Genomic DNA, 16,610 nt, shown 5'->3' on the forward strand with positions numbered 1-16,610 from the left:
TTTCCAAATGAGTGGTGCAATCAGGGACGCTTCATTACCTTCAACAATGAGGTCTGACTGCTGTTAATTAGTTAATTAGTTTCTCTACAAATTAAATAAAGCTCTGACAATCTCAAGTGCAGCAAGTTCGCCCCCCTTTTTAGCCACAGCTGTGATATTGAGGTAAAAAAAAAAAAATGCGTTGCTTTGAATTAAAGGTGGTAAAAATGCTGAGTGTACTGTATAAACCTAGTGTGGTCTCTGAGGAGAGGGTCTGGTTTGACAGAGTTGGCAGCAGTGCAGGAAGAAACACACTGAAGGATAAAACCATCTCTCGTTGTGTTTTCTTTTCCTTCAGGGCTCTGGTCAGCTGCAGACTCCTGCCAGCAGCCAGCCGGTCGTCATGGAGGACGACCGCACCGGCAGCATCTACATCCAAGGCAAAGGAACCGTCATGACCTACATGTTTGAGGTGAGACAGGAGCAGATACACCAGGGACAATCTGAAATTTGGACTTGATGGGGGCTTTAGCTGAAAACCCAAGTTCACGTAGAACAAGATTTGCTGGACCAAACTGCATCGCTATCCGTCCAGCAGTCATTGAGACATTTTACTGTGTGAAACAAATGTGAACCTGCTGGAAGCTCTCCGAAAACTCTCAGCCAGTTCATCAGCAGAGAAGTAAAAACTGACCTACAGATGGTGCGATAGAAGAAAAGTCTGCCAACAAAGAAGGCTTTCCACAGAGCCAGACCGCCAGCATGGTTAATACGATTTTACAACCAAAGTTACAGCTGCAGCCTCTATGTGTTGAATTCTACAATCCACGGCTGTTTTCCAGGAGAGGGTGAATGTCTGCAGGTTCTGGGATCCTTACTCAGGTGTCTGGCTGCTGCTGCCGCTGCAGTGGGAGATGAATGTCGAGTTCGTCAAAGCTCGAGTCCAACGAGTCCTGGTGAGGAAGACTCGGATGCTGCTCTATGTTGTAATGTTTAATTAAGAGTTCTAATATGATGGATGGATAGGTACTTAACGAAGATAGCAACACTTTCTTTTCCCCATATTATTAGCACCAAGTTTATTGTCTATTGATTCTGGAAGGACATACTTTTCACCCTCAGTGGTTTCCATTATGGTAGCCACTCTTTGTGGGAGAGACCACTGATCTATTTTCAAACTGCAGCACTATACAAATAGAAGTTGTACATGTCTACACAAAGTGGTGTTTTTTTTGCTAAGCACCACCATACTGTAGTTGGAGAGAAGACAATATTATGTTTATTGTGTCCATGAAAAAGACAGCATGTTCATATTTTGGTATATCAACCAAATAAATCATTCAAATGTTACGGTTATTTTTCGGTAAGTGTGCTAAATGTAGGTTTTCTAACAGACGTGTGCAATTTGAGACTCAACTTCTGTCTGTGTAGTTTACTCAGAAAAACAACAGTGTGGTTTTGCGTTGCAGTCGGCCCTGCCCGGCCTGGTGGACCAGAAGGAGATCACGGCAGCTCTCAGACAGTGTAACTACGACCCTGAAGAGGTCATCTCCGTCTACCTCACCATGTTCGGTGAAATCCTCCTGCAGGCCTCTCAAAGTGGACATCAGAACTACGCCGACCTCAACTCCTTCAGGTCAGCAAGGGTTACCATGGGAACAGATTCATACATGTGGAGAAGTATGTAGACAAAGGGACATGTGGAAAAACAACTTGCATCTTAAATCCTTTCCACTTGTGGGGCAAAACAAGTATTGTTTACTTTCTGCTTCGAAGCCATGTCAGTAAATCTCAGACCCACCATGTCAGCTTCAGCTGTTACCAGTAATACGTGTAGAGTTTCTACAGTTGTATGCTGCTGTGTAGCAAAGAGCAGCTACCTGAGTCTCAATATGTTATTTCTGTATGGAGACTCAGAGTGTGGCGTAAAGCTGCAAAATCTTCGTCCGTACTCTGTGCCAATACTTTTGCCATTTTTCTGGCTACAGAAAGCTGATTCCATTTCCTGCCTACAAAGCTCTGATTTACTTGGTTGTTTTCCATCCATGCAAACAACCACTCAGTATCCACAACGCCTGACACGAGGTCGATGATAAAAACATCTTTTGACATTGATTTGGAGGTCCGGAGCCGGGCTTCAGATTGCATTTGCTCTTCCATGTTACACCTCAACAGTCATCACTCATCATGAGTTGTATATGAAAGCAACACCATCTTTAAGCAGGAGTTGCTCCATTGAATTGATCACCTAACATCTGGCTCTAACCCAACAGGGCCCTCCTGGAGAGGGACCGGGTCATCGAGGATCTGAGGCAGAAGCTCCAGACCAAAGAGAAGGCAGTGGACAATCTCTTCCAGAAGAACAGCTACCTGGGGAGGGATGTTCGCTACCTGACCGACATCGTCCAGCACCTGAACCAGAAGCTGGCCGAGCTGGAGGCGGACCAGCAGGAGGCACGGGAGAAGATCCGATCCCTCCTGAGCCGCCGAGCTGCTGCTGTCCTACCTGCCAAAACCGTCAGCGAACCCGCAGTGGACCCCGGCCAACTCCACCAAGTCAGACAGCTGACCCGCGAGCTGAACGTCTCCAACAAGCAGCTTCGATCCACAGTTCACCAAGCACTGGCTGACATGAAGAACCAGCTGGAGCCGTTTAAGGACACGGTTGGGAAGTTGGCCACAGTGGAGCAGGAGGCTGCCAGAGAGGTGGAGAACTTGCGATCCCTCTACAGGAAGGAGGCAGTGGAGAGGAAGAGCCTTTACAACAAGCTGCTGGAGCTGCAGGGGAACATCCAGGTGTTCTGCCGCTGCAGGAAGAGCTCAGCCTCGAGCTCTCTGGAGTCCACTGATGACCAGGAGGTGGTGGTCATCCAGAAGGGAAGTAAAAAGAAGTTCCAGTTTGACAAAATCTACCCACCGAGCAGCACACAGGTAATACCTTAACAGTACTGCTTCAACTCTCCTGAACACACAAAGTCATGTTGCAGCTTTGATCAAACACAGTTAGGATCTGGAAAGATTGGAGGGGTTTAGTCCAGTCCAGAATCTTTGGATGTTTAACCAATAATTGCACCATTTTGCAGTTATGTCAGAGTACAATGTAAAGCAGAGACATAGTATGTTAGACTGAAAGCTGCCAATGTCAAATTTTGAGAAGTGATCAACCCTTGTCTCATTGCTTCTGCTTCTATTGAACTGCCAGTTAGAGTTCAGTTGTTGGGCTGTTGCGTTACCACCAGGTGGAGCCTCGTAAAACCGTTTGGGAATCGCTGCTCTACAGAAGCAAACTGTCAGCGAGCTGCTAGCATCGCTGTAAACTCTTAGTTCTGTTGTTTTACATGTGTGATTAAAAGTTTGTCTAATTTTTGTGTAGCAACACCACACAGTTTGCATACATTGCCATTTAATGATTTCTATGGATTTCAGACAAATTTGCTTTCAAATATCGTCATATTGATGTTTTCCTTGTTGCCCAAACCTAAGTTCATGTCTCTTGTATTTCAGAGATTGATTAGATGTGTGCAGTTTGTTAAGTTATATAATGGTTTCTGAGGTAGTTAACAGAGAGCTCATGGTTAAATGTAATCCTGCATGTTCTTAAATTCCAAAGCAGTGTTCATTTGCCTGTAGGGACGGCCAGCAGTTGACATTAATGAGCTCAAGTCCTTATCGAGCTCTCCGCCTTAATGAGGCTCTGGGTCTTAACGAGTTCTTGGTCTTAACGAGTTCTTGGCCTCTTTTTACTGAACCTGATTGGTTTTTATATCATTCATTTAACACCACATAAACAAAATGATATGGTGTCTCTTAATTTCTAATTTAAAGATTTATCTAAAGATCATGGTGAGTTAATGGATCTTTCTCAAAGGAAAACAGCATGTACGGTATGAAGCATTTACACAATCAAGATGCCAAAATACAAAATGAATGCAGACTAAAGTCCAACATCAACCCTTGTTTACTTCAGATGGTGGAAGACATGTTTCAACACTACATCAAACAGTCTATGTCTTCTTCCTCTCATTGTGTGCCAGCTTTTTAATTTCTTGCCCATATCCTTTCTGCTTTTTCTTCTTGTGTCTGCAGGAGGACGTGTTCGCAGGAACTCTACCAGTAATAACTTCCTGTGTGGATGGATACAACGTCTGTATACTGGCTTACGGACAAACCGGCTCGGGAAAGACATACACGATGATGGGCAGCAAGGAAAACCCCGGAGTCAACATCAGGTTAATTTGATCTTTTTAAAAATGTAAACTGATGCTTTGTAGTTAAATATTTTAGTGCAAGGGTTCCTACCATGTTTTACAGTCATAAGTATTTGGATAGTTGCACATTGTCTTCATTCTTTAGGCTCTGTGCTTCAGCACATTCTATTAAAATAAAATTAAAGCACCATATTTCAGCTTTATTCTAAGGATGTTTACATAAATAGTGTGTGACTATTGTGCTTTCCCTGCCAAAAGTGCAACCAGGAGCTGAATTATGGGTCTGAATACTTTTCAAAATTTCTAAAGACATGACGGTTATATCAATTTAAGGTTACATCAAGCTTGATGGGTCTGAATACTTTCTGAAGTAACTACTAATGTACTAAGAAGCTTTCAAGCTTCAAAATCAAAGTACAGATTTGATCTCTAAGTATTCTACAGAAGAATAAAATCTGTGAAAAGCTAAAGCTGGTTTGACTAAAATCCCTCTCCAGATGCTTATCTGCCTGCCTGGAACGTTTTCACTCAGGGGCCAAATGACACTAACTGCAGCTCGTTGTACAACGTGTCACTTGACAACCCTTCATCAATACGTGATGAGGCAAGCCAACAGCTAAGCTTTTACAGAAGCGGGTCAGTTTACGGAGAGGTCAAGTTTCTTGTCAGGGAGGAGACAAACAACAGCAACACAAAACCCGCCTCACCACGGTGTCCTGTTGCCTCCAGTATGTTTACAGGGAGCGGTGCTGCAAGCTGGCAGTGATGTGTTTGTTTTTCTCAGGTCTATACGAGAGCTGCTACGTATTTGTGCAGAAAAAGAGGAGGTGTCCTACACTCTGAAGGTACGACTGATTTAGTTCCAGTTGATTTTCATTACAGAGCCCTGAAAACCACATAATGAAAATATATTGAAAATGAATGAACTCTTGACCTTGCTGTGTAAAGTGCCATGAGATTAATTGAAACTGTTTTGATACCGTAAAATGAAAAATACTATAATCAATTTGCTCAAAGAGACAAACCAAACAGAAGCTACTGTCTGCCAGAGTAACAACACACCAACTTAATCCGGTCCAATTACCAGAAAAGGCCTCTTTAAGGTCAAGTTAATTTACTTCACAAATGTATCCCAGACGAGCCCCCAATTGTCGCAACCCGGCTCAAGGCTGGACAAACGAGACGGGACCAATCATGAGTCAAACAAGGTAGAAGCCAAAGCAGAGTGAGAGACTGGATGACTGCCACCACCTTATATAGTGGAACCAGACCAGGTGGGCTGAATTTCCACAGAGGCCCTTACAACTATAAGAGATTTTACAACAAAAGGACACAAGACTGTCCTACAACAATGACATGGAACTTAAAGAGAGGCTTCATCATATTTTAGACTTCAGGCTGAACGGTGGTGCAGCAGTTAACACTGATGTATGTAAAAATGCTCTTTTTCAGATTTCCATGCTGGAGATTTATAACGACTCTTTAAACGACCTGCTGACCAAAAGTCCCGGCGCTTTGCTGGACCTCAGAGTCCAGGGGAAGTCGGTGTCTGTCCCGGGGCTGACTCAGGTCCAGGTCCAGACGGAGGCCGACATCATCAACGTCATAGAGATGGGTGAAAAGAACAGAAAGATCGCCTCCACCAAGATGAACATACAGAGGTTTTTCTTATTCTCTTCAGACCAACATGTTTTTAATAATTAAATAAAATTAATGTTTTCTTGTTGATCATATTATCAGTTGTTAATCTTCTTATTCTCCTGCCCAGCTCTCGCTCTCACCTGGTGGTGGCGTTGGAGGTGGAGGGCTCAGACAAAGTGTCCGGACTGACATCTCGTGGTACGTTGACCTTGTGTGACCTCGCTGGATCTGAGCGGATCTTCAAGACGGAGGCTGAGGGTCAGAGGCTGGTGGAGGCCGCTGCCATCAATAAATCGCTGACAGCGCTGGGACAGGTACGAGGACATTCTGATACTCATCTGCAGCGACGCACCTCTCAAGTGTCGTGGTTTGAGCCCTGATCCATTTAAAGACGAGATTTTGGTGTCACTTTGAGCCTTTTACACGTGAACCAGGCGCCCTTAAGTCAAGCTTTTATAACGGCAGGACTGCTGTTAGCCGTCATGGTGTTTCTTATGGTGTAACCATGGAAGTTATTTGAACAAATAATATCAATGTTTGGTTGTCGGTTAGACTCAAATAGCTTCACTGTGTTGTTCTTCTAGTACTCAGACCATTCGTCCATTGGTTGATTAGTTGAATTATTCTCAAGTATCGAGAAAAAATCCAAACATTCACTAGTTCGTCTCTATTCACTGTTTGCTGCTTTTTTAGGTTTGTGTATCAATTTTATTTTTGCTAACAATTCAATTAATTCATTCGATCTGGAAATGCAAAAACATGGTCAGATTTTCTTCATTCCTAAAATGTACCTTAATTATAAAAATGCTTTAAAAATCTCATTTCACTTGGACCTAATTTTCAGTTTTTTGGTTTTCTTGACTGAATTAGATAATTGAATGAAATAATGATACTCATCTCTTTTTAATATTATTGGAAATTTATACTATTTTTTTTTGTACTGTTGGTCAAACAAGACTTTTGAAGATGATAGATATCAGGATAGGCTTTTTTGCATTTTTTTATTTTAAATTTTCTGTTACAATACAATTTTGCGTTACAATACAATAATGAGGTTCAAGGTTTTTCCACAAGATAGAAATCAAAATATTACTGGAGAGAAACACATACTAGACTAGACTATCAGCTTTTCTTGTGTAGTGAATAAGTGGTCAGTCAGGTCCAAGGTTCAGTGTCCAGCTCCTTCTGTCCACATGCTGAAGTTTCCATGTGCCAGCTGCGCCACCATTGGTCTGAGAGTGTGTGTGTGTGTGAATGAGAGGCAACAATCGTGAAGCGCTATGGTCACAAAATAAGCATTAAATAAGTGCATTTAATTTGTCTCTCCTTCAGGTGTTTGGGGCTCTGAAGTGTAACGCCCTCCACATCCCATTCAGGAACTCTAAACTCACCCACCTCCTCCAGCCCTGCCTCAGCGGAGACGCCAAGGTAAGTCAGTGCTGTTCCAACGGGTTCTGTGTCTTTTAGTTTACTCTTTGGTGAGATTGCGTAAGTCTCTTCCTCTTACAGAAGTTCAAATATCCCCTTCTTCTCTTCACATGGCTCAGAGGTCAGGCAGCTCATGGTAGGATCATTATGGTGATTCATGTGAGCAAACATGAGGAATTTATTGCTTTGTAACAACCGACATTTCAGCCGAGTCAGGCAGCGATGTTTTGTTGAATAAAATAATAATAGAAGAGATAACAGTTTAATGATAAGAGTTGTAGTTCTCCACATTGATTGATTGGCAACTCTTTGAAATTATTATCAAGCTGCAGGTGGAGGGCGATAGACTCTGGGATCGTTTACATTTTCATAATCCCCGACAGCTCCGTGTGCAGTGACGGTCTTACAGGCAGCAAACTGACCCAGCTGCATTTTCTTTGTGGCCGGCCGGCGTCCTCCTGTTTCTCTGCAGTGCTGCGTGTTCGTGAATGTGAGTCCTGACGTGACGGACGTGATGGAAACTCTGAGCACGCTGCAGTTCGGCTCCACCATCCGACAGGTTTCACTCGGAAAAGCCACGAAGAACATCGTACCGACGAAGAACAACAAGACCGGCAAGTCGACCTGAAGCTCGTTTAGGTTTCAGATGTTTTCTGTTCTTTCATCTGTGTGTTCAGTGAGTGTCACAGCTCAGTCTGACTTCAGGGTTCGGTCTGCTCCGCAACTGCCATCAATTCACACTTGTAATCATAAACATAAGTATTGTCAGTCATCACTGGTTGTAGATTCAAATAGAATATGATTTTTTGTTTAAATATTAAAGTCAATATGCAAGAAAAGCTGTTTCAGCTGCTTTTATTGTTTGAATAGAAATAAGAAACAGGTTAAAGTTCATAATCTAAACTGCAAACAAGTGCACCACCGTCTTTTGATGGCTTTAAAAGTGCATGTTTGAGAACTGTCTTTAGAATAATCAGTTGTCCATGAGTCCAGGTGCACCGAGGTCGAGTCTGACAAGACAAAGATTTGTCCAAAAACAACAGAAGAGTCGGTGCGTTGATCCTCTTAGTTGCAGCATCCTCCGCTCTTCAGCAGCTGCTTGAGGACACTGCTCTGTTTCAGAGCTCTGAGGTTGGAGACGTCCTCTGCGATGACCGGGACGTCCTCGCTGTGATTTGTCTCGTCATTTTCATCGCTGTCGGTCAGCGTGCACAGCAGAGCGTCGTTCTCGTATGTGGGGAAGTAATACCTGCGGAGAGACGGAGACCCGAGGTTTACTCAGGTTTTTGCTTTTATCCAGGTGCACCATGTACGTTTTGTTGCAGTGATGTCATCAGTTTGCATGTGCGGTTCTGATTCAGGGGAGTATGTTGTGGGTTCATAATGGCTGACACTTTGCAACTACAGTTCCCATAATGCTTTGGGGGATGCAAGCAGTAAGTAAGTTAGCAGAGGCCTGCACCCTGTTTTTCAGCCGGTCTGTGTTTAGATTTTTGGGGAGCCAGGAAAGTGAGAAAAAAAATGAAGTTGTGCTCATGCATTAATAATTTCACTTTAATCATTTATTTTTAATTTTATTAATTTTTTACAAGTATTTTAATGCCAAGCATTCTGATGCAGTGTACCCATTTACTTCCAAATAATTAAGTAAATTCCTGCCAGCAATAATTTCTCGTGTGTGTGTTCAGAGGGTCGACACCTTCAGTTGGCTGTCTGGATTGGTGTGTGTTTGGTTTTTTGAAGGAGTGTGTTGTTATTACGGTTTATTAAAGGTTCCTGATCTAAGTCAAATTCTCTGACTTTCACTGACTTAAAAGCTCAAATTTGATGACCTTTAATAAACAGAGAAACATGCTGCCGTTGTGCTGAGTGACAAGAAACATTTCTGTTAGAAACAAGCTGCCAGACGCCTCTCCGGTTGATCCGATACTAAAATAAATGAACGACATGTCTAAATACTGGTCGCAGAGGCAAAGAATTTATCTAACAATAACAGTTATTAGGTCGCAACCTGATTTGCCATCGAGTCACTGAGGCCTACACCCTGTTTTCCACCTATGATTGTTTAGATGTTCATAATAACTCCTTTCCATTAGTCATGTTTTCCTTCATACTTCTGTCTGAATGGATTGTTCAGATTTTGTTGATGAAATATGTGCATCTGGAAAGTATTCACAGCGCTTCACTTTTTCCACATTTTGTTATATTACAGCCTTATTCCAAAATGGATTAAATTCATTTTTTTCCCTCAAAATTCTACACACAATATCCCGTAATGACGTGAAATACATTTTTTTGGAATTTTTGCAAATCTATTAAAAAACGAAAAAAAATCACATGTACATAAGTATTCACAGCCTTTGCCATTACACTCAACATTGAGCTCAGGTACATCCTGTTTCCACTGATCATCCTTCAGATGTTTCTACAACTTGATTGGAGTCCACCTGTGGTAAATTCAGTTGATTGGACATGATTTGGAAAGACACACACCGTCTCTATAAGGTCCCACAGTTGACATGTCAGAGCACAAACCAAGACATGAAGTCCAAAGAATTGTCTGTAGACCTCTGAGACAGGATTGTATCGAGGCACAGATCTGGGGAAGGGTACAGAAACATTTCTGCAGCATTGAAGGTCCCAATGAGCACAGTGGCCTCCATCATCCGTAAATGGAAGAAGTTTGAACCACCAGGACTCTTCCTAGAGTCGGCTGCCCGGCCAAACTGAGCGATCGGGGGAGAAGGGCCTTAGTCAGGGAGGTGACCAAGAACCCGATGCCAAGCGTCATGTCTGGAGGAAACCAGGCACCGCTCATCACCTGGCCAACACCATCTCTACAGTGAAGCATGGTGGTGGCAGCATCATGCTGTGGGGATGTTTTTCAGCAGCAGGAACTGGGAAACTAGTCAGGATGGAGGGAAAGATGAATGCAGCAATGTACAGAGACATCCTTGATGAAAACCTTCTCCAGAGCGCTCTGGACCTCAGACTGGGGCGAAGGTTCATCTTCCAACAGGACAACGACCCGAAGCACACAGCCAAGATAACAAAGGAGTGTCTTCGGGACAACTCTGTGAATGTCTTTGAGAGGCCCAGGCAGAGCCCAGACTTGAACCCGATTGAACATCTCTGGAGAGATCTGAAAATGTCTGAGCACCGACGCTCCCCATCCAACCTGATGGAGCTTGAGAGGTCCTGCAAAGAAGAACGGGAGAAACTGCCCAAGAATAGGAGCCAAGCTTGTAGCATCATACTCAAAAAGACTTGAGGCTGTAATTTCTGCCAAAGGTGCTTCAACAAAGTATTGAGCAAAGGCTGTGAATACTTATGTACGTGTTATATTTTCCTTCTTTATTTTTCATAGATTTGCAAAAATTTTAAAAAAATGATTTTCACGTTGTCATTATGGGATATTGTGTGTAGAATTTTGAGGGGAAAAAATGAATTCAATCCATTTTGGAGTAAAGCTGTAACATAACAAAATGTGTAAAAAGTGAAGCGCTGTGAATACTTTCCGGATGCACTGTACATTGGGTTTTGGTTTCTGAACACAATCTATGAAAATTATTTTAGAGGATAACAGACCAGACGTTAAACACAACTTGAATACTGTGAGTCGGACTCACTGCGGCTGGTCCCAGGTGGAAATCTCTGGCAGCTTCATCACGTGACCTTCAGCAGCGATGTGTTGCAGGACGTCGGCCGTGCAGTCGAACTTCTGCTGGCAGCCGTAGCAGCGGCTCTGGTGGATCTGCCGCCGGATGAAGTTCACCAGTTTGACCTGCTGGTAGAACTTGAGGTCTGAGGGAGGAGACACACCGGCGCAGGATGATGATGTCAGCCTCAGACATATTTACTGTGTTTCTCCAATAACAAATCAAACTGTTGCATCATCAGTTTGTTCACCAGTCGTGTGTGCTGGTACAATAGATGATGATTTTAAAGATGATACCGTTCCACACTTGGATGCTAGGATTTGTTGTACTTACTGAGTTCTGTCTTCAGGTGATGGAGATCAAAGCCATGGACCTCCTACGAAATAATCATGAAACAACAGAATTAGAGTCGCGGTACAACGAAAGGTGACCGTTTTTTTATTTTTTTTTGAAAATAAACTTAAAAAAGATGTGTTTTGGGGGCGTGTCTGTTTGATTGACAGGCCTGTGGTGCAGTCAGGTTACAGCTATCAGTGGGCGGGACATAGTATCGTCAGGTTTCCAATCAGATCGGTCAGATCCACCGCTGGTTCCTCCCCCAGCTCGTCCAAATATGGTCACTTCCTGCTCCAAACCAGCTAACTTTACTTACTTCCTTCCTTCCTTAGATCCTCCTGGGCTCAGAATATCCACTCGTAAACTAGCAAAAGTGTTGTTGTTGTTGTTGTTTTTTTACACGCCCTCCAACTCTACATTGCTGTACCTTCATGTGTGTGTAGATGTGGTCCATCGTCTCTGACTGATGATCACAGAACAGACACACAGCGCAGACCGGATGAGCCTGCCAGTCCGACCAATCACTGCAGAGAGCACAGACATGTCAGACAGCCAGGAGGCGAGAGAGAAGCAGTTCACACCACATCTGAGAAAACTGAGGAGCATTAGATGGACTTTGGATGTGCAGAGAACAACAAGGTGGCTCACTTCAAACTCTCATCTCCCCCAGAGACATAAAAGAAAGTGAAGCGGTCGGGTGGATCCGAGTGTTCTGGCTGCGGTTTTAACGAGGGAAACTTACTCATCTTCATCATCTAGCAGCTCACGGTCATCTTCACTCTGGACCTCCTCCCAGGTTTTCCCCAGTTCCTGACAGGAGAGTGGAGACATTTTAAATAAAGAGAAAAACAGCAGCTAATACTCGGCCAACAAAATGTCTGCTGCAGGAACCATCAGAGGAATCATGGGATCAAGTTTTCTTCAGTCTCTGAAGACAAAAGCAGGAAAGATGCAAAAAAAACAAAAAACAAAACAACAACAACTGAAAAGTAGGAAATACTTTTTATAGAACAATTTGACATGATTTCCTCTGAAACGTTAGATTTATTTTTCCCCAACATGAAAACTGTAAACTGATCACAGCTGCTTTTCTCCGTGAAGGAACCAACACCAACCTTTTCTAAAGTGTGTCGTAGTTTGTGTTTGTAATTCGTTACCAGGTAGTTGATGACGTAGAAGCGGTCGTATTCGTGGTTGTTGGCGTTGATGCGCCGATGAGCTTTTTTCCTCATGTGATCCTTCAGCGTGGTTTTATCTCGAAATGTTTTCTCGCAGTACAAACACTGCAGACTGACGGGAGGACGGGAAAAACAGAAGAAGAGAAGAGTCACGAACTCTGCTAACTTCTGTAAACCTTTTTAAAACACTGGTGGACTGATGGAGCTGCAACAATTATTTGATTAATTAATTGGTCATTTTATAGAAAATGAATCTAGTCTGATAATCAAATCCTTTGTCACTTTTTTGTACTTTTAGTGGCCTCAATTTCAATGAGGATCTAATTATCAAAATTATTCTGTTTGAAAAGTGCTTTTTAAATAAATTGCAATATTATATAATTAAACTCTATAATTAGACGATTGAAGTCTCAATTTAAATAAAATTCATAATTTTTAAACACACACACACACACACACACACACACACGTCTCCCTGTCGGTCCTCACTTGTCCAGTTTGTCCTGCAGGGTGTCCAGGAACTGGCTGCTGTAGACGATGTTGTCCGGCAGGCCGATGCTGAAGGAATGTTCTCTGGCCATGTGGTTCAGCAGAGACGACCTGGAAACAGAGCAGATAGATAGATGTATACTTTATTAATCTCTCAGAGGGACATTTTTAACACACATTACACACCGAGAACACGTTCTATAAAACTCCTTTTTCTATATTTGAGAGGAAAGAACAAAAACACAGTGAACAACACATTTTAGTGATTCAAGAGAACTCTCCAATCAGTACTGTTCAGTTCTGATAGATTTTTTTTTTTTTAACTTTTCTTCCTAGAGTATCCTGCAACATAATGATAGCTTGTTTATTCTGATTAAAAAGAGTCTAATTCGTATCACATGTCGGGGTTCCCAGTTCGTCAAGGCTGGTGTGACAACCTCATGACCAATGAGTTCCTCTCTGTTTAAACCTGGAGGAGTCATAATGACCTACAGCAACAAGGAGCACAAGGATAATAATATGCAGCAGATCATATGTTCCCCACAGAGCCTTGATCTAAGCTTCACAGTCAGTCTGTGATTATATGAAGACACCAAGATGAACTTCTGCAAAAAGAAAAACCTGCCAAGTTCCTAAAAACTGTTAAATACAGAAGAAGAAGAATAAAAGAAGAGCTGGTCATGGTTTTATTATGGAGGGCCAACCTGAGTCTTTCTCTCTTTTCTATCAGCGACTGCAACTCTAGGAACCCTTTTTATTTCCTACAGTAACTCAAACCATCTTAACAACTACGAATGGATCAGGATTTTTGAGAAGTCATTACAAAAATAAAAAAATCAAATAGTTTATGTGACTGTCGAATCAGAGCTGTCGATCTAAAAGCTGCTGCTCTGGAGGATGAATATGAACGTTGCTCCACCTGTTCCCGCTGAACTCTTCACTGCAGAACATGCAGAGACGATGGAAGCTGTTGTCGTCTCGCTCCCTCTGCTGGCAGTCCAGCACCTCCTCCTGCAGGAGATCACAACCGGCAGACAAACACAAGGAGAAGACGAAGAGCTCCTCTGATATTATGTTTGATATACAGCTTGAATGTAATTCTTAAAAACTAAAATTCAGTGATATCTGTCATCGTGTTTCATCCGTGTCAGAGCAGGAAACGGATCTGCTGCTCCGCAGATCGCTTCGTTGGTGAAATAAATCCTCACCAGTCGTTTCTGCTGGAGCTTCTCTCTGAGGACTCGGTCTTCTGGGAGGACATCACACAGCAGGAAGTAGTCCTCCTGCTTCTCTGTAAGGCCCCAAACGATGTATTGTACATTATTTAGAGCTTTTCTAAGAAGGAGGACGTCAGGCTTTATCACTTTAACCTTATTTCTAATATTGTGTGACACGTCTAGATTCACTGTAAACAGTTGAACTCTTATCTCGTCTAATCTGAAATGTCAGCTTCTGTTTCCAGTTTAGTCTTTATTGCTGAATGTAATGTCACCCACCAGCCGGTCCGGTGGAGTTGGTCTTGATCACGCTGCAGAAATCTGTGACGGGTTGTTCCAGGAATCTTCCCTTCCAGTACAACATGTACCTGGAGGAGGAAACGCACCACCGAAACATATAACACCAGATGATCTACGAGACTCTTTAAATGTGATGAGACGGCATAATAAAGGGTGATTTATGTATTGTGTAGTCAATTTACTGTAATGTATCATTTTAGGTCATATTATCCAATAAAGAATTCAGTCTGAATATAAATCCAGCGACATCCTGATGAATTCAAATCAAAATGAAACTACTGGTCAGTAGCCAAGAATTAAAAGGCACTGATGACATTTAAATACAGCAGAGGAAGGAAATCAAATACAGAGGAAGGTCACTCTTTAGAAAGAAATCAAATACAGAGGAAGGTCACTCTTTAGAAAGAAATCAAATACAGAGGAAGGTCACTCTTTAGAAAGAAATCAAATACAGAGGAAGGTCACTCTTTAGAAAGAAATCAAATACAGAGGAAGGTCACTCTTTAGAAAGAAATCAAATACAGAGGAAGGTCACTCTTTAGAAAGAAATCAAATACATGTGGAGGTTTGAATGTCAGTTTCCGTTCACAGGTTTCCTACTTCGGGAGGTCCGCGATGAGTTTGACGTCTGCGATCACCAGCTTGTGCTCCAGCAGCAGGTGTTTGAGGACGACGTCCTTCTGCGGCAGACGGACGGACTCCGTGCAGAAGAGACAGACCAGCAGCTCGGTACCGGTACCGGAACCGGGACACGGCGAGCTGTCGGCGGCCAGCTCCGGAAAACACAGCGGCTCCAGTATACCTGAGAGGAGGAGGAGGAGGAGGAAGAGGAGGAGGAAGGGGAGGGGGAAGAGGAAGAGGAGGAGGAGGAGGAGGAGGAAGAGGGGGAGGAAGGGGAGGAGGAGGGGGAGGGGGAGGAGGGGGAGGAGGGGGAAGAGGAAGAGGTCCATCTACAACACCAGTATGGATACAGGAGGCTCCAGGAAGGAACGAACACGGAACATAATGCTGCACGTTTTGGGTCGGAACCGTTAAAATGAGCTGCGTTACATTTAGGAGGAAAACAACCGTTATGGTGTGAACATGTGAACGAGCACCGTCCCTCTAACGGGAGGACGTCACGGTTAACGGGAGGACGTCACGGTTAACGGGAGGACGTCACGGCGGTTAACGGGAGGACGTCACGGTTAACGGGAGGACGTCACTGTTAACGGGAGGACGTCACGGCGGTTAACGGGAGGACGTCACGGTTAACGGGAGGACGTCACGGTTAACGGGAGGACGTCACGGCGGTTAACGGGAGGACGTCACGGCGGTTTGAACCTGCAGGTAACAACAGGTAACATCCGGGGACCTGCCGGCCGTTCAGCACCGCCACCGACCGAAGCCGGCTCGTTTTTCTGCTGAGTTTGCAGTTCTACAGACTCGGTGTCAGTAAACACGCAGACGATCCTCCCGGAGTCCTGTACGACTTAATTCGAGCCACTGACACGTTTAAGATACAACATACCGTCTTCACTTGCTTCGCTGGCGGCCATGTTCGCTGTGACGTATCCACAACGGCAGATAAGGCACCAATCAAGAGCCGCTGATTTTCTTCTTCGTCTTCTTAGTTCTGAACTCGTTACCAGCTCATTAAGGGCTCATTATCTCCCCCTTCTGGTCCGGAGTGGAGATGCAAGATTAAAGCCAACTTTCTGCAGTTATCTCTGATTCAGATCTGATGTTACCGGCCCAACAAGCTGCTCACAGTTTATTGTTCATTGTTGCTCAGAGTTTAGTGTTCATTGTTGCTCAGAGTTTAGTGTTCATTGTTGCTCAGAGTTTATTGTTCATTGTTGTTCGGTTTAGTGTTCATTGTTGTTCGGTGCTCTTTTTGAAGCAAATGCTCGCTCATCCCGAGTCAGATCCTGTTAGAGGTTTCTTCCATGTTAAAGTCTGTTTAAAGGAAATTCTGAGATGTGTTGCCTATATCATTGACTGTTGGAGTTGACATATGATATTTAAATAATGAATGATTATAATAGGTACATGGACTAGCTTCCCTCCTTGTGTACTTGTGGTTTTGAATGACATCCTATTTGTGAAGGCTATCATTATTTTTTCTGTATTGAAATCTTCCAAAACTGCATGTTTCATTAAAAATAAGTATCATTTCAACCCATCACTTAGACC

At 43.4% G+C, this 16,610-nt stretch overlaps 2 protein-coding genes across 3 annotated transcripts; one reads left to right on the forward strand and one right to left on the reverse strand.

Annotated features, from left to right (window-relative positions):
- Positions 1 to 206: 206 nt before the first annotated feature.
- Positions 207 to 8,015, forward strand: LOC138205901 (uncharacterized). The gene is made up of 11 exons (XM_069162258.1): positions 207 to 251; positions 338 to 451; positions 822 to 935; positions 1,449 to 1,615; positions 2,253 to 2,910; positions 4,066 to 4,208; positions 4,972 to 5,032; positions 5,640 to 5,848; positions 5,956 to 6,142; positions 7,161 to 7,256; positions 7,729 to 8,015. Exons 1-11 carry the CDS (start codon positions 207 to 209, stop codon positions 7,882 to 7,884), a joined length of 1,950 nt encoding a protein of 649 aa, XP_069018359.1. The 3' UTR covers positions 7,885 to 8,015.
- A 70-nt stretch (positions 8,016 to 8,085) lies between these two features.
- Positions 8,086 to 16,058, reverse strand: znf277 (zinc finger protein 277). Of its 2 annotated transcripts, XM_069162848.1 has the most exons (12): positions 15,946 to 16,058; positions 15,036 to 15,237; positions 14,415 to 14,503; positions 14,127 to 14,209; positions 13,838 to 13,929; positions 12,919 to 13,029; positions 12,409 to 12,541; positions 11,994 to 12,061; positions 11,679 to 11,775; positions 11,249 to 11,291; positions 10,886 to 11,060; positions 8,086 to 8,505 (listed from the first exon to the last, which is right to left on the reverse strand). In XM_069162848.1, the coding sequence occupies exons 1-12, from the start codon at positions 15,971 to 15,973 to the stop codon at positions 8,322 to 8,324; spliced, it is 1,305 nt and encodes a 434-aa protein (XP_069018949.1). In that variant the 5' UTR covers positions 15,974 to 16,058; the 3' UTR covers positions 8,086 to 8,321. The 2 variants fall into 2 exon arrangements, with proteins under 2 accessions (XP_069018949.1, XP_069018950.1); XM_069162849.1 differs by lacking the exon at positions 15,946 to 16,058 and having other exon boundaries at positions 14,993 to 15,129.
- Between the last annotated feature and the right edge of the window lie 552 nt (positions 16,059 to 16,610).

The sequence above is a fragment of the Embiotoca jacksoni genome, unplaced genomic scaffold (assembly GCF_022577435.1).
Source record: "Embiotoca jacksoni isolate LCO1_2020_lvr unplaced genomic scaffold, fEmbJac1.0.p SCAF_3, whole genome shotgun sequence".
Taxonomy (NCBI): domain Eukaryota; kingdom Metazoa; phylum Chordata; class Actinopteri; family Embiotocidae; genus Embiotoca; species Embiotoca jacksoni.

Bases quoted from the DNA above. Each gene is read 5' to 3' on its own strand.
- LOC138205901 (XM_069162258.1), top strand. From the start codon at position 207: ATGCTGAGTGTACTGTATAAACCTAGTGTGGTCTCTGAGGAGAGG. The intron at 452-821 runs GTGAGACAGGAG...GCTGTTTTCCAG, and splicing joins TCATGACCTACATGTTTGAG to GAGAGGGTGAATGTCTGCAG. The intron at 2,911-4,065 runs GTAATACCTTAA...TTGTGTCTGCAG, and splicing joins ACCCACCGAGCAGCACACAG to GAGGACGTGTTCGCAGGAAC.
- znf277 (XM_069162848.1), bottom strand. From the start codon at position 15,973: ATGGCCGCCAGCGAAGCAAGTGAAGACG. The intron at 14,504-15,035 runs GTAGGAAACCTG...TTCCTCCTCCAG, and splicing joins CTCATCGCGGACCTCCCGAA to GTACATGTTGTACTGGAAGG. The intron at 13,030-13,837 runs GTGGAGCAACGT...CTCTGTTTCCAG, and splicing joins GAAGAGTTCAGCGGGAACAG to GTCGTCTCTGCTGAACCACA.